The sequence below is a fragment of the Oncorhynchus keta genome, chromosome 19, assembly GCF_023373465.1.
Source record: "Oncorhynchus keta strain PuntledgeMale-10-30-2019 chromosome 19, Oket_V2, whole genome shotgun sequence".
In the NCBI taxonomy this organism is placed as follows: Eukaryota; Metazoa; Chordata; class Actinopteri; order Salmoniformes; family Salmonidae; genus Oncorhynchus; species Oncorhynchus keta.
Window position 1 is genome coordinate 73488904 of NC_068439.1, and position 22771 is coordinate 73511674.

The 22771-nt window shown below is 43.6% G+C and overlaps 1 protein-coding gene across 1 annotated transcript; it reads right to left on the minus strand.

The window, feature by feature from the left end:
• Window positions 1-1217: 1217 nt before the first annotated feature.
• On the minus strand, window positions 1218-19705 carry LOC118398844 (apolipoprotein B-100-like). Its single transcript, XM_052471284.1, has 28 exons — window positions 19574-19705; window positions 18685-18714; window positions 18371-18483; window positions 17984-18129; window positions 17688-17835; window positions 16951-17103; window positions 16697-16821; window positions 16513-16598; window positions 15987-16428; window positions 15785-15899; window positions 15537-15683; window positions 15226-15437; window positions 14913-15108; window positions 14614-14793; window positions 14284-14487; window positions 12002-12169; window positions 11673-11878; window positions 11403-11585; window positions 11161-11291; window positions 10842-11049; window positions 10578-10750; window positions 10248-10411; window positions 10054-10163; window positions 9563-9936; window positions 3407-9445; window positions 3174-3285; window positions 2656-2842; window positions 1218-2531 (listed from the first exon to the last, which is right to left on the minus strand). The coding sequence occupies exons 1-28, from the start codon at window positions 19626-19628 to the stop codon at window positions 2055-2057; spliced, it is 10884 nt and encodes a 3627-aa protein (XP_052327244.1). The 5' UTR covers window positions 19629-19705; the 3' UTR covers window positions 1218-2054.
• Window positions 19706-22771: the final 3066 nt, after the last annotated feature.

Here is a 22771-nt window from a genome sequence, read left to right on the forward strand (position 1 = left end):
GCAGTGGCTTCTTCCTTGCTGAGCGGCCTTTCAGGTTATGTCAATATAGGACTCGTTTTACTGTGGATATAGATACGTTTGTACCTGTTTCCTCCAGCATCTTCACAAGGTCCTTTGCTGTTGTTCTGGGATTGATTTGCACTTTTCACACCTAAGTACCTTCATCTCTAGGAGACAGAACACGTCTTTCCTGAGCGGTATGACGGCTGCGTGGTCCCATGGTGTTTACACTTTCGTACTATTGTTTGTTACTATTGTTTGTACAGATGAACGTTTGGAAATTGCTCCCAAGGATGAACCAGACTTGTGGAGGTCTACAAAAAAAAATTCTGAGGTGTTGGCTGATTTCTTTTGATTTTCCCATGATGTCAGGCAAAGTGGCATTGAGTTTGAAGGTGGGCCTTGAAATAGATACACAGGTACACCTCCAATTGACTCAAATGATGTCAATTAGCCTATCAGAAGCTTCTAAAGCCATGACATGGAATTTTCCAAGCTGTTTAAAGGCCCAGTCAACTTCGTGTATGTAAACTTCTGACCAACTGGAATTGTGATACAGTGAATTATAAGTGAAATAATCTGTCTGTAAACCGATTGTTGGAAAAATAACTTGTCATGCACAAAGTGAAAACCGACTTACCAAAACTTTAACAAGAAATTTGTGGAGTTGTTGAAAACCTAAGTGTATGTAAACTTCTGACTTCAACTGTAGATATTTCATAAAAAATCTGCCGTTTCCAGCTACAATAGTCATTTACAACATTAACAATGTATACACTGTATTTCTGATAAATTTGATGTTATATTAATGGAGAAAAAAGTTCATTTTCTTTCATAAACAAGGACATTTCTAAGTGACCCCAAACTGTTGAACTGTAGTGTACAGAAGCTTAACTTTGATTTGAATATTTCTTAAACTAGACCATTAACAAACGGTTTGTTTTAAAGTGTTTCTCTGTTGAAAGTTTGAGACTTTAATGGTATAGAACGTGTTATTGTTTTGACAGTTGAGAAGTTCAGTGAATGAATTTGCACCAAAGTTGCATCTCACTTAAGTCCCATGCACATAGAATGGCACTCTCTTAAGTTTCAGAAAAGATTGCCTATTTTTTGCTATTGAAGTAACTTAGGAGGATCTGTCACACACCCGATTGTACTTAAGGTGCAGGAGATGAAGAGCAATACCATAATGGAATAAAGTCTTTGCACACTCAGAATCAATGCACAAATTTAATTTAATTAGCTTTCGGTCTCAAGAGCTTCAACAAAGCATACACAAACACACAGTGACCACATATAGCTAATGTGTGTCAATGCAATCAAACATGAGCAACATCTGCGTTTAAACACATACTTGAAAGCCTAAAATATACAAAATACCACAAAGTGAGGTTTATAATGTTTTCACCATACTTAAAAATAATTAATGCTGTATGGTATAATTAAGCAATAAGGCCAGAGGGCCAATATACCACGGCTAAGGGCTCTTTTTAAACACAAAGCAACGCAGAGTGCCTTGGCCATATACCACAAACCCCAGAGGTGCCTTATTGCTATTATAAACAGGTCACTAACATATTTAGAGCAGTTCAAATAAATGTTTTGTCATACTCGTCAGCCAATCAGCATTCGGGGCTCGAACCACCCAGTTTATAATAGACTTTATTGATACACTTCACTCTTTACATCTTGACTAGGAAAGACAAGGGAAGTGGAACACAACAAAGTATTGCATTTCCATGTTGGAACATCAGGTGTCATTTTCACAAAATAATAATACATATTTTTATCAAGTTGTACATGTTAACTTGACTGCTATAAATACATGCTGAAACACTTATTGGGCTAAGTGTCAATTTTTTCCCTCCCAAGCGAGCATATGTGTTTAACAGATGGTAGTGTTTAATATACTCAGGGTTCAGTCTGTGGGTATCTCTCTGGTGGAAGGGAAAGGTCGTTCTCAAGCCTTCCACTAACTTTCACGAAAGCCTCATCAGAATTCTGCTGCAGAAGACCAGTGATGGGGAGATTGAGCTGGTTCACCACAGACACGCTCATCTCCATGACTCCATGTTTTCAATGATCATCTGGATGGCCTGCTCAAGAATGGAGGCAATGGCGCTGGTTAGCTGTTTGAGGAGCAGCAAAGGCAGGGTGGTTATCGCCTCATAGCCAGGCAGTTTCAACTGGGTCTCCTTCAGGAACTCAATGGCAGCATCCAGGAAGACCTGGACGGTTTTCTTGCACTGGGCAACAGTGTCCCTGAAGAAGAATGACAGCTGGAGAACATGGTGGCAGACAGCATTGAATGCTTCCTCAATGCGTTCGCCTGAAGTGAGGATGGGTGTGATGATCTCGAACCGGTCTGCAAAGCTCTCCAGGGTGGATGTGATGGCAGGGAGTCTCTCCTTCAGGCCCAGGAGCATGTCGTGGAGGGCCTCCTTGTTGTTGGCAACCTGTAGTTTTAGGTTATCGGCATCATTGGAAGTAACTCTGATGACCAAGATGTCAACATCAACCTCTGGGGCAGACTGTTGGATATAGGAAAAACACAAGAGTAAATAACAATTTCTAAATAATTTAACAATAGGGTGACATGTATCTGACGTGTAAATAGGCACACAATAAATATTTTAAAATATGAAAGACACTCACAGCATAACGGCTGTAGAGTCTAGCGCTCAGCTCAGATGGTTTCCTGCCCTGGAGTTCAAGACCCAATAACCCAGTGGATGGAGTAGAGATGGAAGCACTGACTCCATCTCTGCGGGCAGCATAGCGGAAGTTCACATCAGTGAAGGTTGGGCTCGTGATGTCCACATTCAGGGTGTGGCGGGAGACACTAAGAAGTTGAGGAAAAACATGACAAGCATATTCAGTTGCCATCTTAATTTATACTTGTGTGGTTAAGGTAGTTCTAAAAGTAAAGCTCAGCCTTTGTTTTATCTCAGACAGAGATAAGGAAGTTAAGATACTTTTTATAATATTTAGCTTCCCTCATCTTGGCGTTTTTCCGGGTATTCACAAATCAAATAAAGCCAACTGTGTTAACTGATATTGAAATATCTTCAAATCTACATAATGTCTGTTATTTTGATTAACATTGTGAGACTAAATAATCTTCCAATGGGTATTATACATTGAGAAGGGGTCTGTTAAAAAGAAAGTATTACCTCATAGCCTGGGTAATCACATTCTGAATGTCCATGGTCAGGTCAGCATGGGTCAGGGTAATCTTGCCAGTCAAGCCCAGGGCTTCATTCTCAACATTTGCTTTGATGGAAGCTGTTGAAAGAAGTTAGAGTTACAAATCATTTGAGTAAAAATGTACAGTAAAAGATCGGTGACAATATGATTTGTTTTTCAAATATTACTTAAAAATAATGCCAACTTCTAAGAAATTTACCATCCATGTCATAGTCCAGGAGAACAATGGCAGAGGTAGCAGATGACTTGAGTGTGGCTTTGAAGACAGGGGAATCACCCTCCAACTCAGCTGCCATATCTGTGGTGTACACAGGAGTAGCAATCTTGGCGGTGGTAGAGATCTTCTGCTTGGTACATGTCAGCTCGACAGCAGTCTTCTCAAAGAGGGAAATGTCACCCATGTTGCTTGGTTGAAACATGTCAATCTCAACATCAGCAGTCAGTGATGTCAATGGTGCAAAGTCAATGGTAGCCTGGGCTACATGCTTTCCATTGGTGTTGAAAGTAATCACATTGGCCTTATTGGTGCTCATAAATTTCAGCACTGCATACACACGGCTCACAGATGCCTCAACAGCCAGGCTCTCGTCCACATCCATCTCCAGGACAATTGTCTCACCGTTGCTGAGTTTAGCATTGGCAATGATCTTTGAGGTGGAACGTAGGCCATCAGCATTCAGGTAGATGTTAGCTTCATTGTGCAGAGCTCCCAAAACAGCATTGTATTCAAGGATTGTGCCATCAATGGTGCCCTGGATGGATGACTCCACGGAGATGTACTCAAGGGTTCCCTCTAGCTTCAGGCTGTGGTCAGCCTCTGCCTTGCCAATTGTTTTGATAAGGGGCAGGTTGAAATCACCTTTCAACTTCAATGTAGAGGCAGCATTTGGCTTGGTCTTGGTGTCTGCAACAAGTTGCTGGCTAGCTTCCAGATTCAAGATGGGCAGAGCAATCTTTGCACCGGTAGCCACAGACAACACAGCTTCCAGGTTGTCAGTGTTCAGGCTGATTGTGCTGTCATGGTTTCCCTCAATGTGGGGATTCTCCAGAGACAGGGATGTGGCCAGCTTAAGTCCTCTTTTGGTGGTCAGGCTGCTGGTGCCATCAAGCTTGACCTTAAGAGCTTCAAATATGGAGGCTGTGGTAGCTCCGAGACGGAACACAACGTCGTCCTCATTGTAAAGTCCAGCATTGGCATTCAGATTGAAGATGGGTGACTTCAGGGAGAGTTCGGTTATCAGGTTGCCCAGAGAGTAAAACTGACCCTTCTGGTACAGGATCTTGGAATCAACATCAAGAGACTGCTCAGTGGTGGTCAAGATGTTCTTCAAGGCAGTATGCTCATACAGGTTCAGATCATTGATGGCTGGGATGCGCATGTTAAGGAAGGATAGCTCAATCTCAGGGATGCTGATAGGGGTTGTCAAGAATGCAAGATTAGCCTCACTGTTGACAGTAGCAAATATACCAGCCTCCTTTTTGTTGTTGTCAATAGTGAAGTTGTAGGAGTATTTGTACTGGTTGAAACGGGCAAGAGCCACAGTGTTGATCTGTTGAGCTTCAGGCTTGATGATGGCAGAGTAGTCATTCTGGAGATCAATCTTGGCCACCAGTGCCTCGTTGAAGCGTAGCTTTGTGTTTCCCTTGTTCTGGAAGTCAAAGACAACCTCACTTGGATTAATCACAATGTTGAGTGAGTTGGACAGGACTCCACTGAGATCTCCAACAAGCTCTGTGTCATGGTTTGCCTTCAGTTCAATTTTCAAATATCCATAGTCAGCATTTCCAGATGCCACCAGAAGGCTGTTCTTGACCTCTGGGCCTTCTGCTTCAAACCGGGCATCAAATGTGATGTGACGGTACATGACTGCATCAGCTTTCAAGGTCTGCTTCATCTTCAGAAGGACAGTGTCGGTGTCAGCGGAGATTGTCAGCTTAGCAGTGCTGGGACTGATGGCGAAGTGAAGGTCACACTTGTGTGTGCCCTCGTGAAAGTTGAACTTCATAGCACCATCATTTCCAACGGTCAGAGTGATTGTTGTGTCCTCCAGGCGGGCAACAACCTTTTGGGTCACAGAGGCTCCATTGGTGAAGCCAACGATTGGGATATTGATCTGGTGGTTGTAGGTGGTGTCCATAGAGGCAGATATTCCACCCTCCATAGCAAAGAATGCATTATTGACAATGTCAGCCGTGTAGTGTGCAGTGGTTGCCTTGACTGTGGTCTTAGCTGAGGCCTGGGATGAGAATCCGTAGATGATCACTGATGCCTGATGTTCAACTGCAAGTGCATTGTGAATGAACTTAAGGGTCTCTGCAACAATCATGCGTCTCATTTTGGGGATGGCAACACGAACACTGGAGTTCAGGTTGAAATTGAGGATCTCAATACTGGGTGATGTGGCCTGGGTGGCCAGCAGAGCAGTGAACTGAGGAGTCATCTCATTTTCAGTGTTGTTCCAGAGCTCAGCAGAGCTCCTGATGCTGTAGACTGGGGTGATGACACTGATCTCACCATAGAGCTTGCCAAAGCAAGGGACACTGATCTCACTTGGGATGGCAGGGAGCTTGATCTCAGGGATCTGGAGAGTTGGAAACTCTAGGAGCTTCTCTGCGGCCACCTTAGGGAGGGCAGGGAAGGAGAACTCTGGGAATGTGATCTCTGGGAGAGTAATGTCAGGTAGGGTTGGCAGGTAGCTCATGGTCAGATCTCCAAAGAAAGCATCCAAATCAAGCATCTGGATCTCAAAGTTGACAATGAAGTCGATGAGCTCTATGACCTTCTGCTTGATATCTTCAAAGGAAACAGTGATGGCTGGCACTGTGTGGAAACCCAGGATAGTGAACTCAGGGATATCCAGCTGTGTTGGAATTTCAATCTCCTGAAGCTTCTCCAGGCTGATCTTCATGGAGGGTATGACCAGGTCAGTGAGAGGGATGGTGAATGAAGGGAAGTCCAGCTCAGCTGTCTTCAGTCCAGTAACAACTCCCTCAATTATCTGCTTGACCTCGCTGACAATTTGTTGGTCACCAGCAAACTTCTGGATCACCTCAAACACATTGCCGAACACCTCATTGATGACGGTGGTAACCATGGTGTACTGTTCGCTCAGCTGATGCAGGAATGATATTATATAATTTCTGAGGTCCATATCGGTGATTCTCTGCTTCAGGCTGTCCGAAATTGCCTTAAGGTCATTAAGGATGGCAAGGTCAGCTATGTCCTTCACTGTTTTGATCATGTCTGCAACCTTGATTTCCCTAAGATGTTCAATGAAGTTAAGTGCAGATGACACAACAAAGTTGACAAACTCTCTTGAAGCCTGAAGTTTCTGTGGGATCTCAAGTGCCCTGATTAGCTCGTTTACATGAGCAGTGTATTCAGCAATTCTCTGGTTGACTTCATCCACATAGGCATTGTAATCAAATGACTTCAGCTTCTGGATAACAGAGTCGAGATATTCATTCAGCTGTTCAATCACCTGTTTGATCTCAGTAGCTTTCAAGTAGTTGATTGTTTCCTCCAGCATCTGCATTACCTTCCCTGGGATATCGATGGCCTTCAGCTTGTTAACAAGGACCTGAATTGTTTCACCAATTTTGAATTGCTTAATGAGGTCCACAACCTTCTCCAGGACTGCTTCAACCTTCTTGTCAACATCATATTTGACAATCAGTTCTGTCAACTTGGCATGGAAAGCATTCAACTTACCAAAGATGTCAAAATCCTGAATCACTGCCTTGACAGGCTCAATAGCCTTGCTGAATCTTTGCCAATCTTGCTGAAATTGATCTATCATCTGCTCAACATAAGCTTCCAAGTTGAGCGAGGTAATGTAGTTCTTCAGATCCTCAACAAATTGGGTTCTGTCAAAGTTCTCAATGAACTGCTTCAATTCACTCACTGCATTTTCAAGCTTAGCTTTGATTTCAAACTGGGCATCAATGTCGTGCAGGAGTGCAATGCTGCTGTCCTTCAGTTTCTGCATGTCAATCTGCTTGATCAGCTCTTCAATGGCATCAATGACAGCTATGATAATTGTAGTTAATTCATACTCCTTGTTGATGGCATTCAGCTCCTGGTTGAGCCTCTGGATGACAGTTTCAGACAGGATGCCACTCGCAATCATATCCTTGATAACATCAACAATTCCCTGAATGCGGGATGACAGATCAATAAGCAGTTTTTCAAAAGCTGTCTTGAGGTTCACCAGAAAGGCCTCTAGGTCTTCCAGAGAGATGGCATACACCTGGGTGAGGGTAATCAGGTCTTGTTTGAGCTGGACAGCCTTGCCTTCAAGATTCAGTTTGGTAACAAAGTCACTCACATGCTGTGGCAGAGCCTCAAGCTTAGCCTTGATCTCTTCACTGTTAATGTAATTCTGCAGTTTCTCTGCCATGCTCACAATAGTGATCTTGATGTTTTCCAGGATGGCAGGCAAATTTTCAAGGAAGGGCAGGTTAATCAAGCGACTGTCAGTGTTCTTATCATACTTCAGGAAACCAGAAATTGTGAATTCCTGCTCTTCACTGGCAGCTATGTTCAGGAGGCCGGTGAGGAGGGTTGCAGACAGCTCCAGTCCAAGCCTTTCAGCATTGTTGTAGGCACTCACTTCCTGATTGAGGGCATGGTTGTTCACCTTGGACTTCACCCTGAGTGTGGCTTTCTGCTCCTGGGGAGTCAAAAGTGTGTCTATCTTGTTGTCCAGTGTGGTCTCCAGGGAGAAGCCATTGTCCAGCTTCTGAGTGATGGAGGCTCTGCATTCATGAGAGCTGGCAAAAGCCAGGGGCTGTGCTTTAAGAAGGAACTTTCCATAGAGCTGAGCGCTCTGCTTGCCATACAAGATCAGGTCACCATCAGCATTGAAGATGGCGTCAAGATTGAAGTCGAAGGGAATAATGCTGGCACGGATGGTGTTGTCGAAGCGGAATGGCTGGGAGTTGAAGCGGGCATGATTTTGGATCCTTGCAGCAAGGCCAACAATTTCAAGCTCAGTGTTGTGGCTCATGTGAGCACCGAGGAGCTTTCCAGTAGTGCTGCACTTAGCATTAGCTGTCAAGTCTGCATAGTTGATCTCATATGTGTGTTTGAGCTCTTCCTCATCATAGGCCGCCTTCAGGCTTCCAGTAAAGTAAATTTTGTAGACCACTGCCTTTAGCTGAGCCTCATTGACTAGGTTGGCTCCCAGCAGTTTCAGGTTATTGTTCACATTTACAGAGGCAGTGTAGTCCTGCAGGTCAATGGTGATGTCATGTGCATAGGAAGTGCTCTCGCTGACGATGGCCTCAGCCTTTGAGGTGAAGGCAAGGGTGAAGAGAGTGATTGTGAGTGAGTTGGCATTCTCAACCTTCATGTCATTCAATGCACTCTTGGTCTCAATGGACAGAGTTGCCTTGGAGGCATCAATTCCACCATTGAAGGTGTTCTCCATGGCGAACGGGCCCTGCAGGGTGGTTGTTCCGCTTGTGGCCAGGCCATCCTTGTTCATTGTCAGGGTAGCTTTGTGTGCAGCTTTGTTCTCAAGCAGCTTTACAGTGGCATCACTGTTCACAGCCAGGCCATTGACATCCAGGGAGGCAGTGACAAGAGAGTATATGCGATTCTCAGAGTGGTCAGCGTTGGTCTCCATCTTGATTGTGACTGCTCCAGAGCCAACAGAACCCTCAGCCTGGTTGTGGATCTTCATGCCAAGGGCAAGGGCATTGGTGTCACTTTTCAGGGACAGCTGGTTATCCTTGAAGGCAAGTTCAGCAGCATGGGTCAGGATGTCTTCAAATGCATTCGTGTTAGACACAACAGACAGCTCGCCATTGGCAAACGATGCAGCAATGGTGTTCTGGGCCATAAGAATGGTTGAATCAATTTTCAGGGAAGAATCAATCTTTGCCTCTGGTCTGAATGGGAAGATGGTAAAAGACTGGGTGGTGATTGTGGTGCCATAGACAGGTCCTGCTTTGACTGTTCCCTCCAAGTTGCTATCACCAGAGATCTTCAGTGTTGGAGCCAGTATTGGCGCTTCAGTATTGAAGCCAACTTGGCCGGTGTGCTCTAGGTTTACACTCAGACCCATGGGGCTTGTTGCTTCGATTTTGCTGCTGGATTTCACATTGATCTTGTTGTCTGTAACAGTGCCAACTTCCTTTATGCTAATGCTGGCATCAATGAGCTTGTGGCTCACGGAGGTCTTCACATGGGCCTTGATGGAATCAGCAGGAGTGGTGGCAAGCAATCCAGATCCTATTTACAACACAGAAGGAACAATGATTGATTATTGCACAACTAAACATGTTCCAGATGGTGTAATTCTCTATTATTTACAAAGGCATTAGAACATGTTTGGAGGTGGAGCACTACCTTCAATCTTGATGCACAGGAGTTCCACTGAGCAGCTGCCTGTCACATCAAACTTTGCAGAATAGCTTGGTGTCTCAGCGGCATCTTTGCCAGCAGACACTGAGCCCTCCAAGTTGTAGAAGTTGCTCTTCACTTTTGTGGACAGCTGAGCTTTTCCAAAGAGGGGCACAAACACATCAAGGGTCTCTGGGATGAAAAGCTCAGGGATCGGGATCTCCATGGATGCAATGTCCAGGCCAAGCAGGGGCAGAGCCAGGTGTGGTGTGGTCAGTGCAGCTGGGAAGTTCAGCTCCACAGATGATTTTCCACCAAGAGGCAGGGGAATGGCGATGAAGATACGCTCATTGTTGAAGTGGTAAGCAGCTGTGGCCTCACTGTTTAAGAAAATTATATTTAATCATGAATTAATCGTGGAACCCCGCCCACCCTCAAAAAATCAGTTAATGCATTGACTGAAATTATTCTCATGCTCGTTGATTGATGTAACTTACGCATCCAGGAAAAGTTTCTCAGGCAGAGTAATCTCTGGCATCCCAGGGACTCTCAGGTTCTGCATGTATGGGATATCAGCAGCATATTTCTCCAGGTAGTTGTTGGTTGCCTGTAATATAAATATATAGTCATATATTAAGTTCAGAGTGGACAAAATAGTGATCAGATGATAAGTATTTTTTTTAAGTATTACCTCCACAGACTTGGTGAGGATGTGACGGACCTTCATGTCAGTCTGGCCCACCTGCTGATCAAGAACATCACTGACCATCTTCTGGAATGCCTCAGCATGAGGGAGTATGTTCTGGATCTCAGAGTTCATGTCAGACTTGACCTCAGCCACAATCTTCTCATCATCTACAAAGTAGGAGAAATTCATTGTAAATTAAATTACATTTGAACTTTCCCATGGATACTTGACATTTAAAGCCTGGCAAAGCTCTCAGAAACGTACAGTTAAAGTTGATCAAGAAGCTAAACAATTTATCGTACAAAGGTTGGTCGATATTGAATGCCTGCATACCATATTTTAGGGTGATCTTTTGCACTGAGGTGGTCTCTGGGAGCTTGATGTCACACTCAAGCTCAAGTTCCAGTTCCTCACCACGCTTCACGTTGGCTGTAACTGTGGCGTCAGCCTTGATTGAAGGGACAAGCAGCTGCACCTGCAGCATAGCATCCTTCATGGCCTCAATTCTGCAAAGAAAAGCATTAGTCAGTTGGAATTTGGAAAAACAGAAGAAACCAAAACAGGGAAGTACTTTGTGGGGTAGCATTGTCAGCTTACTTGGCGCGGCCAACCAGCGACAGCCGAGGGATGTTCTTGTTGATGAGGTCAATGGAGATGGAGTGTATTCCGTTGCCCTTGGTGTTGCCATCAACAACGCCCAGTCTGATTCCGGCCTCCAAGTCAAAGTCAGGGATCTGGATGTCGGTGGTGAGGACATTCTTCCTCCTGTTGTACTTCATAGTGGCTGTGGCTGTGGGGTCAGCACCTGTGTCCAGGATAAACTGAATTAGTTAGTCACCAAGGAAAAGGTTGTACGTTAGAAATGGAAGGACTGTGTTACTCTAAAAGAGGGATTTTGTAACTTAGCTATCTATACCTTCTGCCTTCAGGACCACCTTTACAGTGTCAACTTTCTGACGACCTTCTTCTCCCTCCCTGAGGAGTTCGTAGCCGATGGTGGCCGTGTATTCAGTGACATCCCCAGTGGGGTGGAGCTCCACAGCAAGCCTAAATAATTGTTTAATTTCCAAAAGTTATGGCTAAGATCAATTTCTACCTGAAAATAGGAAAACATAAATGGAGCATGTTAAAATGTATTTGCATAGAACTAGTACTTACTTGCTATCTCCGGTATATGGGAAGTAGGGTGCAGTGTCATGGGAGCTAGCATCAGAGTACTGAAGGGTGGTGCAGTACTTCATACCAGCTAAGAATGGAGTGCACTCAGACACATCAATTCTGTCCTCTACCAGAGACGGGATGGGTTTCACTCCAGCAGAGGTCACTTCGAACAGCTTGTTGCTATAATAGGGGTCGTGGAAAGGAAATGTTTAGGCTCTGATAGATATTGGTCATCAGGTATTATCTGAATGATACTCTGACACTTACGTGATGCTGATGAGCTTGGCAGGACCCTGAGGAGCAGGGATGGTCAGCTTGACCTGTTTGTCAGCCATGACGAGCTTAGCGCTGAGCCCACTCTCGTGGTATAGGCTGGTGTGCATCTCCAGGCCAGAGAGAAGGTACTCAGGAATGTGGGAACCAACCCGGGCCACAAACTCAATTCCAGCGGAGGGCATGAATGAGACCTCGCTCTGTGGGAAAGGGATCCGTCCAAGGATATTATACAGATATGCAAAAATGACTGACCGGCGTCACATGTATTAGGATTACTACAAATAGAAAACAGATCAGTGAAAATAAATATAAATGTTTACCATGTCGGGTGTAATGTGCAGTCCTCCCTTGATGCCAGGGGTGAAGGTACCAGACAGGGCAATCTTCAGTGGCACACCAGTGGCAGTTGGCAGGAAGAATTCGTTATCCATGAAGATGTAATGGGCGAAGACTTCATTGTCAGCGTTGGTCATCAGTCCCTTCATAAGCTGTGGAACATGTACAGTTGAAGTCAGAAGTTGATTCACCTTAGCCAAATAGTTTTAAACTACATTTTTCATAATTCCTGACAAATTCCCTGTTTTAGGTCAGTTAGGATCACCACTTTATTTTAAGAATGTGAAATGTCAGAATAATAGCAGAGAGAATTATTTATTATTTATTCCCTGTGGGTCAGAAGTTTACATTCAGGGGCAGAACGGAAGCTTGTGGAAAGATACCCAAAACTTTTGACCCAAGTTGATCAATTTAGAGGGGTGGCAGCGTAGCCTAGTGGTTAGAGCGTTGACAAGGTCAGCTCGGGGGTTTGAACTCGCAACCTTCCGGTTACTAGTCCAACACTCTAACCACTAGGCTACGCTGCCGCCCCTTTAAATTGATCAACTTGGGTCAAAAGTTTTGGGTATCTTTCCACAAGCTTCCCACAATAAGTTTGGTGAATTCTGTCCCATTCCTCCTGACAGAGCTGGTGTAACTGAGTCACGTTTGTAGGCCTCCTTGCTCTCACATGCTTTTTCAGTTCTGCCCACAAATGTTCTATAGGATTGAGGTCAAGGCTTTGTGATGGCCACTCCAATACCTTGACTTTGTTGTCCTTAAGCTATTTTGCCACAACTTTGGAAGTATGCTTGGGGTCATTTTCCATTTGGAAGACCCATTTGCGACCAGGCTTTAACTTCCTGACTGATGTCTTGAGATGTTGCCACATTTGTCCCCATGTGCAGTTGCAAACTGTAGTCTGGCTTTTTATGGCGGTTTTGGAGCAGTGGCTTCTTCCTTGCTGAGCGGCCTTTCAGGTTATGTCAATATAGGACTCGTTTTACTGTGGATATAGATACGTTTGTACCCGTTTCCTCCAGCATCTTCACAAGGTCCTTTGCTGTTGTTCTGGGATTGATTTGCACTTTTCACACCAAAGTACCTTCATCTCTAGGAGACAGAACACGTCTTTCCTGAGCGGAATGACGGCTGATTGGTCGCATGGTGTTTATACTTGCGTACTATTGTTTGTTACTATTGTTTGTACAGATGAACGTGGTACCTTCAGTTATTTGTAAATTGCTCCCAAGGATGAACCAGACTTGTGGAGGTCTACAATTTTTTTTCTGAGGTGTTGGCTGATTTCTTTTGATTTTCCCATGATGTCAGGCAAAGAGGCACTGAGTTTGAAGGTGGGCCTTGAAATAGATACACAGGTACACCTCCAATTGACTCAAATTATGTAAATTAACCTATCAGAAGCTTCTAAAGCCATGACATAATTTTCGGGAATTTTCCAAGCTGTTTAAAGGCACAGCCAACTTAGTGTATGCAACCTTCTGACACACTGGAATTGTGATACAGTGAATTATAAGTTAAGTAATCTGTCTGTAAACAATTGTTGGAAAAATTACTTGTGTCATGCACAAAGTAGATGTCCTCACCGACTTGCCAAACTATAGTTTGTTAACAAGAAATGTGTGGAGTGGTTTAAAAAACTTCCGACTTCAACTGTAGATTTCAGAGTTAGGGTAATTTACATTTTTGATCATTAAATGTCATTCTTGTCAGATTAATTCTCAACCCTCCTCACATTTTCATCCATCCATATGACCAGCACTGTTAGATTCTGACTGCACTAGACTCCAGACTTAAAGCAGAGACACTCCCTCCCTGGTTGAGAGTCAAACTTGATGAAGGTGGTCTTCTCTTACCTTGTGTTGTTATTGATAACGTCACTGGTTAGTCTGACAGATTGGTCAAATATTAAACACTCTTGGCATGAAAGCAAGTGATTTTTCTAGTTTTCAACACCCACAGTGTTTGAGGACTGTACACAATATTGAAGACTTGTTTGTTGTGCTACTTTGACTCCATTATGTGACCGCTATGCTCCCCTTATATACGGTGAGTTCCAGAAGTATTGGGACAGTGATATTTGCATCTCCATTGCTTGCTGTTAAGGGTTTTAGGCTGGGTTTCTGAACAGCACTTTGTGACATCGGCTGATGTAAAAAGGGCTTTATAAATACATTTGATTGATTGATTAACCTATAGACTCAAAAACTATCTTTAATGTCTATGTGAATTGATAGTGTTGCACTTTAATGTATCTTGTACATACATCTGTGGGGAACATCTTGAGTACGTTGTCAATCATCAGACCAGCAGAGTAGGCCATCTTCTCTATCTCATTGGTCTTCAGGTATCCAAGTTCATTTCCCAGCAGTCTCAGGTAAATCATAGCCTCAGGGGACTCCTGAGCCTTCAGATCCCTGACCAGTCTGTTGAGGTTGCGGCCGATTTCTCTCACGATGTTCTGGGAAGCCTGCAGAATATTTTTTTCAAGGAAAGAGACAGTTAGCTCATGCTACAATTAAATAACTAGGATTAAAATCACACTAATTAAAATGTTTTGTAAGGAAAGAGGAAGAAGTAGTATGGTTTTGAATACCTGTCTCTTCATTCTGTCTTTCTTCAGAGCGGGCATCATCCTCTTCATGACCTCATTGACCTGCAGGGGCATCTTGTCAGAAACGAAGTAGACGGCCTTTAGAACCGTGTCAGGGAAGAATCCGTTCTCTCCGAACAAAGCCTCAACAGTTGGCTCAAGTCCTTTGCCTTCCATGCCAACCTTTCAAGTGAAGAGAATGTTCACCATGAGACTGATAGAAAAATAAGTGTATATTCTGTAAAAAACAAACATAATCTCTATAAAAGGCTTAGGGAAACAAATTCAATAGTATTTTTTACCTCCATCATGTCCACATTGTAGCCGAAGGCCTTCAGGGTCATCTCCAGCATGACTTCCTTGGGCAGATAGCTGGCGCCCTCAAAGAGCATATTTCCTTGCACAGATCCAATCATGTAGTTGCGGGAGAACTTGGTGGGATCCATGACAATTCCAACCTCATTGTCCTGCAGGGCATCAAGAATCTTCTGTCTCAGCCTTTAATGGAAGGAATAATTTATTACATGGTCAGACCTATGATGAGGAGGGAACAACCGAACAGAATATTTCTGTTAGCTGAGGCAGTAAATGCTGCAGATGATATCTCTCACGTACTCCTGGGTCTCCGCTGCTGTCGATGCCAGTATGTTAGTCAGGTGGGAGATGACAAAGCTCTTGGCCTGCTGGTCTTCTTCGATGGGCAGAGCGGCGGCCAGCTGAGCTAGTTCAGCAGGCTGGGGGTCCTTCATCAGCACCAGGTAGGCAGCAACGCGCTTCTGCAGGGGGCTAGCACCATTCAAAAGAACCTGCATGAGCACCTCTCTGCCCTGTAAACAGGAGAATGTGTATAACAGTACTGCAGTGAACGAAGAGTTGAAGGTTTCCATATATATATTTTTAAAGCTAATAGGATAAGAGTGAGTTACCTCCTCAGGGACAGGGGTCTGTCTGAATGCCTGAATGGCAGCCTGTTGGACTTCCAGGGAAGCGGCGGGCTCGTTTACACACTGGATCACAGCAGACTTCAGGGCAGGACTGGCGGCTCCCATGGCTGCAGCCATGTTACCAATAACCTGGGGAGCAGAAAGAAGCAAACATTAAGTATTCTGATTCAAATTGTTGCTTGCTGTGTGAGTAAATCTGAAAAAGCTAAGGGGAGCGATGGAACATTCACCCTCAGGACCAGGAAGTTCTGCTCATTGTCACCGGTGCAGTCACCCAGCTGGGCAACAGCAAACTCAGCCACAGCCTCGATCTCAGGGGTCACTTTGCCCTCGGCCATGTAGAATCTGATGAGGAACACATTGTCAGAATTTCATTGTCTGCATCTGCTTAGTTCAATTTAGAAAATACGTTGCTTTAAAATGTCTGTTTACCTCTTGACAACATTGCTCAGGGCATACAGGATAGGCTTGCTCTGCTTGTACCGTGCCATAGCCAGCATGTCGTTGACCAGGAGGGCAGAGGGGTTGGGAACCAGTCCCATAGCGAACACGATGGCGTCAACCTCAAAGGCAGAGTTGTCAAAGGTCCTGAGGATCTGCATGATGGCACTGCTGCACTCTGGGGTACCGCACTGGGCCAGAACCTGGTAGGTCAGGGGTCTGGATACCTTCAGTGCCTCGGGGATAGCAGGGCTCAGGGTCTCAGTCTTCATTCCACGGACCATGCTCACAAGCTGCTGGAAGAGGTGGGCTCTCTTCTCACCGTTGGACAGAGTGGCCAGTTCCCTCAGGACAGCCAGAGGAGCATCTTTGTCCTGAACAACGCTCTTGTCCTCAGCAGCCTCCATTGGCAGACCCTTAAGGTTGGCCACATCTGCAGGAAGATAAAGTCAGTTTTGACAATGAAATCATTTTTCAATCATCTCCATAATTAGAATGCAATGTAAGGGATACTTACTGTGGTCAAAAACTCTCTCATTGTATGTGGAAACCTCCAGCAGAGTCAGGAACTGCTTGCCAACGTTGGTAACTCCATACTCTCCCCTGTGGAAAGCCAAAGAGGTGATAAAGACTTATGCAACATCTCTTAACATTGCAGGTGCGTATTTCATAAAACATTATAGGCATAATGTTTTACACACTTGTGAGAGAAAGGTACCAGGATGTGGTTCTCAGTGCAGGCACCAGAGGTCATGTGCTTCTTGTCATTGTCAAACTTGTAGTTGCAGGTCTGGGAGCTTCTGATCAGCTGAGCAAGAGGATAGTGCTGTAGGAGGAGACATTATTATTGTTTAGGTTTTCTTGGAAAGGAGTTAAAAAGTGAATTAGGAGTAATAAATGATTTAGGGTGTATTTCAGAATCTAACCAGCAACTTTTACTGCCTTGCAGTCTTACCATGCCAGAGATGAGGGCCAGGGGGCTGGTGTGGTCCCTCTGGGGGATGAAGTGGTCGCATTTGGACAAGTCCCTGTTGAGAGTGATGTCAGTAGCGATGTCCTCCATGGCATTGACTATGTAGTTGGTCTTGCACATGCCGTGGATGGTGGGCTGAGGGGAAAGTCAATGATCCTTGACATATTTGAATAAATATAAATACTGATTCATGTTTTCTGAAAAACTGAATGTGAGAAATTGCTCTCTGCAGAGCCATGAATATAATTTTCTTTGCTAGTCTTATACCCTGTATTGCATCACGTCGGCGTGCCAACAGTACTGCACACCCTTTCATTTATTATTGCTTTATTACACAATAATTACATTTTTCTTTCTTGGATTCACTAAAACAAGCACCAATATGTACCATTGTTTACCAGGTAGTTTGTTTATTTTTCCTTTATTTAACTAGGCAAGTCAGTTAAGAACAAATTCTTATTTTCAATGACGTCCTAGGAACAGTGGGTTAACCGCCTTGTTCAGGGGCAGAATGGTAGATTTTTACCTTGTCAGCTCGGGGATTTGATCTTGCAACCTTTTGGTTACTAGTCCAATGCTCTAACGACTAGGCTACTCTAAAGTACCCATTAGAGTAATAAAGTACTCAATATGAAATTACTTGCTCATATCACTGAAACTACACTGTAGGACAACGTGTGTAGTTATGATTAGGGTGTTTTCTGAGACGATCAACAGACCATTTTCTTGTTGTTCTCCTCTTCCAGCAGGGGCACGGCAAGAGCAGAGATGATACCTCTCTTAATGTTCAAGATGGTCACGGACTCATCCTCCTCAGGGTACAGTTTCACATCATACACTCCCTCAACCACAACCTTCAGAGGATGTCTGAGTAGGGAGAGAGAAGTGAAAGGTTGGTTACCAGTTGTTAACTCCAAATTACAATGTGCTTAATAGAAGAGAGGACAAGGAATTTTTAACAAATATTGGGGACAAGGGTTGGGTTAGGGCATTTGTGACAGCCTTGGGGTCTTACTTCTCCATGGCAGCAGTAAAGGCATCAGATCCCGGGGCAGGTCCGAACACAGGTTTGCCCTCTGCGTCCATATCAACAACCTCACTCAAGCTACAGCCTGTAGTGCGCAGGATGTAGCTGCAAGACTGAGGAACTTCAATCTCGACCTGTAGGGGGAGACAAAGAGGTCACAATGTTTACTAATTCTGCAAACATCGGAGACAGGACAGCATGACAGCATGAGAACTTGTGGGATACCCTGTGTATTTAGAACTTGCTAGCTTGCGTTCAAATTTGCTAGAAATTGCTGTCGTTGTCTCATTGCAAACAATGACATTCAGTTTTTTCACGAGTCACCAGTATGTACACAGCATAACTTTTATGTTAATGTAATATTGATGGGCTTACCTTGCAAGAGGCCTTTGGTCCGTTCCTGAGGTTGGAAGCTCCATTCACGGCATTCAGGGACTCTGCTTCATATTGGTATTCATATTTGTGAAGGCTCTTATACCTTTTTGCCACTAGGGTGGAGGACAGAAATATATTGCAAAGTTAACACAGATAGTTAATTATATTCCAAACAAGCTCATCTACTACTGCTTAACACATAGAATTGGACTCTTTATTGATCTCGGTAGTAATCGTTGGGTGTGCGTCCGAGGGCAATAAATAGCCTGCTTTCTGTTAGAGCTAAATCAAAGCCTTTGTGATTCTTCACTTACGTAAGCATGTGGGATTTTCTTCTTCAGCATCTGCAAGGGAAAGATGCATAATTACGTGTCTTTTGAAATACAATGAATTTGAAAATGTGACTAGCGACTGTCTTGCTTATTAGTCTATGAAAAATGTTAAAGGAGATATTGGCCCGATCATTTTAAAAGCAGACAATTCCAATGTGCTACCACTCCTTTAACCTTTAAAATGTACAATATTTGATGCACATTTCTGTAAAAGAATGTAATACATCTTTCTTAAATGTGTGGTGTAAAATGTTGGGATTGGGAAGAGGGACAGAAGATGAGGAAAGTTGGAAAGGGTTATATAGGGCAGGGGGCGGCAACAGTGAAGGATTACTTTTGGCCCCCAAAGTTTTTTTGTTAAATTGTTGTTGTTTTGTTGTCATAAAAGCCTGAAAATCAACAGGAATTCAGAGAAAAATTTGTTAAATTTAGGAAATCTGTTCCCAAGTATTCCCACAAATGTTAAAAAAAAGAGAGGTATGTGATCGTGACTCAATGTAATCAAGATATAAAATGTATTCTTATTTTGCAAATACAATATCTTTTTGGCCTTAGTTGTGGTCAATTTGCAGTGTACAAATTATTATAACTGTGTTCCTGACCATCCGCTCTGACAAAAATTGGCCTGCGGCTGAATATAGGTGCCTACCCCTGATATTGGGTAATGTAAGATGCTTCTACTTTGTGATGTGATATATTAACATTATACAACATTTCATACAAAATATGTTTATTTGACATCAATTTGGCATCTGTTGAAAACTATAAACCTCTTCAAATGAAAACATATGATGTGTTACAAAACCCTTTTCTATAGACAGTTAAACAACCACGTTTTTCAGAAGCAGGGAAAGGTCAGAAAGATACTTACAGGCCAAGGCAAGGGTGCTCAGAAGTAGCAAAAGGCAGAGCTTTGCGTCCCCCATGATGGGTTCGTTGAAGCTCTTTCCTTAAGGTTTGAGAGTACTCAGTCGAGACTGATTCATAAACCCCAGCACAATGTTTTTATACCCCGAGAGACAGGAGGGGTTGGTGGGAGTCACAGACAGTACTGATGTCGCTGCTCCAAAGTCCATCCCACCCATCCCTTTGGAGGGACACAGGCGAGTGGCTGTTCATGGATTCCAAGCATCTGTAAACGTTATCCATTAGTCATATATATATATATATATTTTGTTAATCACATAGATTTAAGCAGATATAATGATACAGTGACAAGACATTTATTTATCCCCCAACAATCACACACAACTTCTTTCCACAACATAATGCCTATGTTTTTAAGTACATACTGGTATATAGCTACATTTAACTTGTTTTTATTCAATCTCTTTGTATTCTGTGCTTTTTTATATACACCACAGTTCAAAAGTTTGGGGTCACTTAGAAATGTCCTTGTTTTTGAAAGAAAAGCACATTTTTTGTCCATTAAAATAACATCAAATTGATCAGAAATACAGTGTAGACATTGTTAATGTTGTAAATGACTATCGTAGCTGGAAACGGCAGATCTTTTAATGGAATATCTACATAGGCGTACAGAGGCCCATTGTCAGCAACCATCACTCCTGTGTTCCAATGGCACGTTGTGTTAGCTAATCCAAGTTTATAATTTAAAAGGCTAATTGATCATTAGAATACGCTTTTGCAATTATGTTAGCACAGCTGAAAACTGTTGTCACACCCGAATCTGTTTCACCTGTCTTGTGATTGTCTCCACCCCCTCCAGGTGTTGCTTATTTCCCTGGTGTATATATCCCTATGTTTCCTGTCTCTCTGTGCCAGTTCGTTGTGTATGCCTTTCAAGTCAACCAGTGGTTTTCCTGTACTCCTGCTTCTATTCTCTTTTGCTAGTCCTCACGGTTTTTGACCATTGCCTGTTTTCTGGACTCTACCCGCCTGCTTGACCATTCTGCCTGCCCTGACCTCGAGCCTGCCTGCAGCTCTGTACCGCCTCGACTCTGAACTGGTTTTGACCTTTTGCCTGTCCACGACCATTCTCTTGCCTTCCCCTTTTGGATTGTTTAATAAATATCAAGACTCAAACCATCTGCCTCCCTTGTCTGCATCTGGGTCTCGCCTTGTGCCCTTATAGTTGTACTGATTAAAGAAGCAATAAAAATGGCCTTCTATAGACTATTTGAATATCTGGAGCATCGCATTTGTGGGTTTGATTACAGGCTTAAAATGGCTTTCTTCAAAAGTACTTTCTTCTGAAACACATCTGTCTATTCTTCTTCTGAGAAATGAAGGCTATTCCATGTGAGAAATTGCCAAGAAACTGAAGATCTTGTACAACGCTGTGTACTACTCCTGTCACAGAACAGCGCAAACTGGCTCTAACCAGAATAGAAAGTGGAGTGGGAGGCCCTGGTGCACAACTGAGCAAGAGGACAAGTACGTTAGAATGTCTAGTTTGAGAAACAGATGCCTCACAAGTCCTCAAATGGCAGCTTCATTAAATAGTACCTGCAAAACACCAGTCTCAACGTTAACCTCACTAGGGTAGGGGGCACTATTTTCACCACCGGATGAAAAGCATGCCCGAAGTAAACTGCCTGTTACTCAGGCCCAAAAGCTAGTATATGCATGTAATTGGTAGATTTGGATAGAATAGACTCTACAGTTTCCAAAACTGTTAAAATATGGTATGTGAGTATAACAGAACTGATACGGCAGGCGAAAACCTGAGAAAATCTATCCAGGAAGTGGGATTTTATGTTTGTAGTTTTCCATTGACTGCCTATACAGATTGCATTGACTTAGGACTGAAATTGCACTTCCTATGGCTTCCACTAGATGTCAACAGTCTTTAAAATTGTTTCAGGCTTGTATTCTGAAAAAATGAGGGAGTAAGACCACTCTGAATGAGTGGACACTGCAGTGTCCCAGAGGTTTTTCATGCGCACGACCGAGAGCGCGCCTTTCTTGTTTTCCTTTTATATTGACAAAGCTTTTGTCCGGTTGAAATATTATTGATTATTATGACTAAAAACAACCTGAGGATTGATTATAAACATCGTTTGACAAACTGTTTCTACAAACTTTACTGATACTTTTCGGATTTTTCGTCTGCCTGTTGTGACTGCCTTTGAGCCTGTGGTTTACTGAACAAAACGCGTGAACAAAACGCGTGAACAAATAACTTTTGCCCATCTTAATCTTTTCTTTTTATTGGCCAGTCTGAGATATGGCTTTTTCTTTGCAACTCTGCCTCGAAGGCCAGCAGAGGTAACTCTGGATCTTCCTTTCCTGTGGTGGTCGTTTTTGCGACTGTACTTGAAGAAACGTTCAAAGTTTTCCGAATATACTGACCTTAATTTCTTAAAACAATAATGGACTGTTGTTTCTCTTAGCTTATTTGAGCTTTTTGCCATAACATGGACTTGCTCTTTTACCAAATAGGACTATCTTCAAATGTTATTGGTCACACACAGTACACATTGTAGCAGGCTCAAGGGTGTGGTGATTCCACGTCACCAAGTTCAATAACCAGAATGCAAATGGGGAATTTATTAGGAATATTTGCACACGGTGGGAAAGGGGGAGGGTCCAGCAACCAGTTCACAACTGGTAATGGTACAGATAATTCTCCCGCTTCTCACACTCTCCATGACACGCATTTCCCTCTCGGTCCTCTCCCTCTTTGTGCAGCCTGCTTCTTATTTTATCCCCAAGCACTCAATGGATTAATGATCCACCAGCTTGCCTCATTGGGTAAATCTCCGGTAGTAACTAGTCAACCCCACAAATGTGCGTATCTGCTTCTTGGTGAGGGGGCAGGGCCAGTCGCAAATCGCCTCAACTTTCTTCACCTGGGGTTTTCCACATTCCCTCCTGATCATGTAGCCCAGGTACCCTGTCTCCCGCAGGCCGAGCCGACATTTCCTCGGGTTGGCTGTTAGCCCCGCCCCTTGTAAGGTCTGCAATACCGAGCTCACCTGGTTTAGATGGGTCTCCCACTCGCTCCCATGGATTACAATATCATTGAGTTAGGCCGCTGCGTAATCATGATGGGGTCGGCATCAACACTATGGAGCTAAACCACTCACTATTAGACTCTTCGATG

Bases quoted from the DNA above. Each gene is read 5' to 3' on its own strand.
- LOC118398844 (XM_052471284.1), bottom strand. From the start codon at position 19,628: ATGGGGGACGCAAAGCTCTGCCTTTTGCTACTTCTGAGCACCCTTGCC. The intron at 18,484-18,684 runs GTAAGTGAAGAA...CCTCCACCCTAG, and splicing joins AGAAAATCCCACATGCTTAC to TGGCAAAAAGGTATAAGAGC. The intron at 2,532-2,655 runs GTGAGTGTCTTT...TATATCCAACAG, and splicing joins GACTCTACAGCCGTTATGCT to TCTGCCCCAGAGGTTGATGT.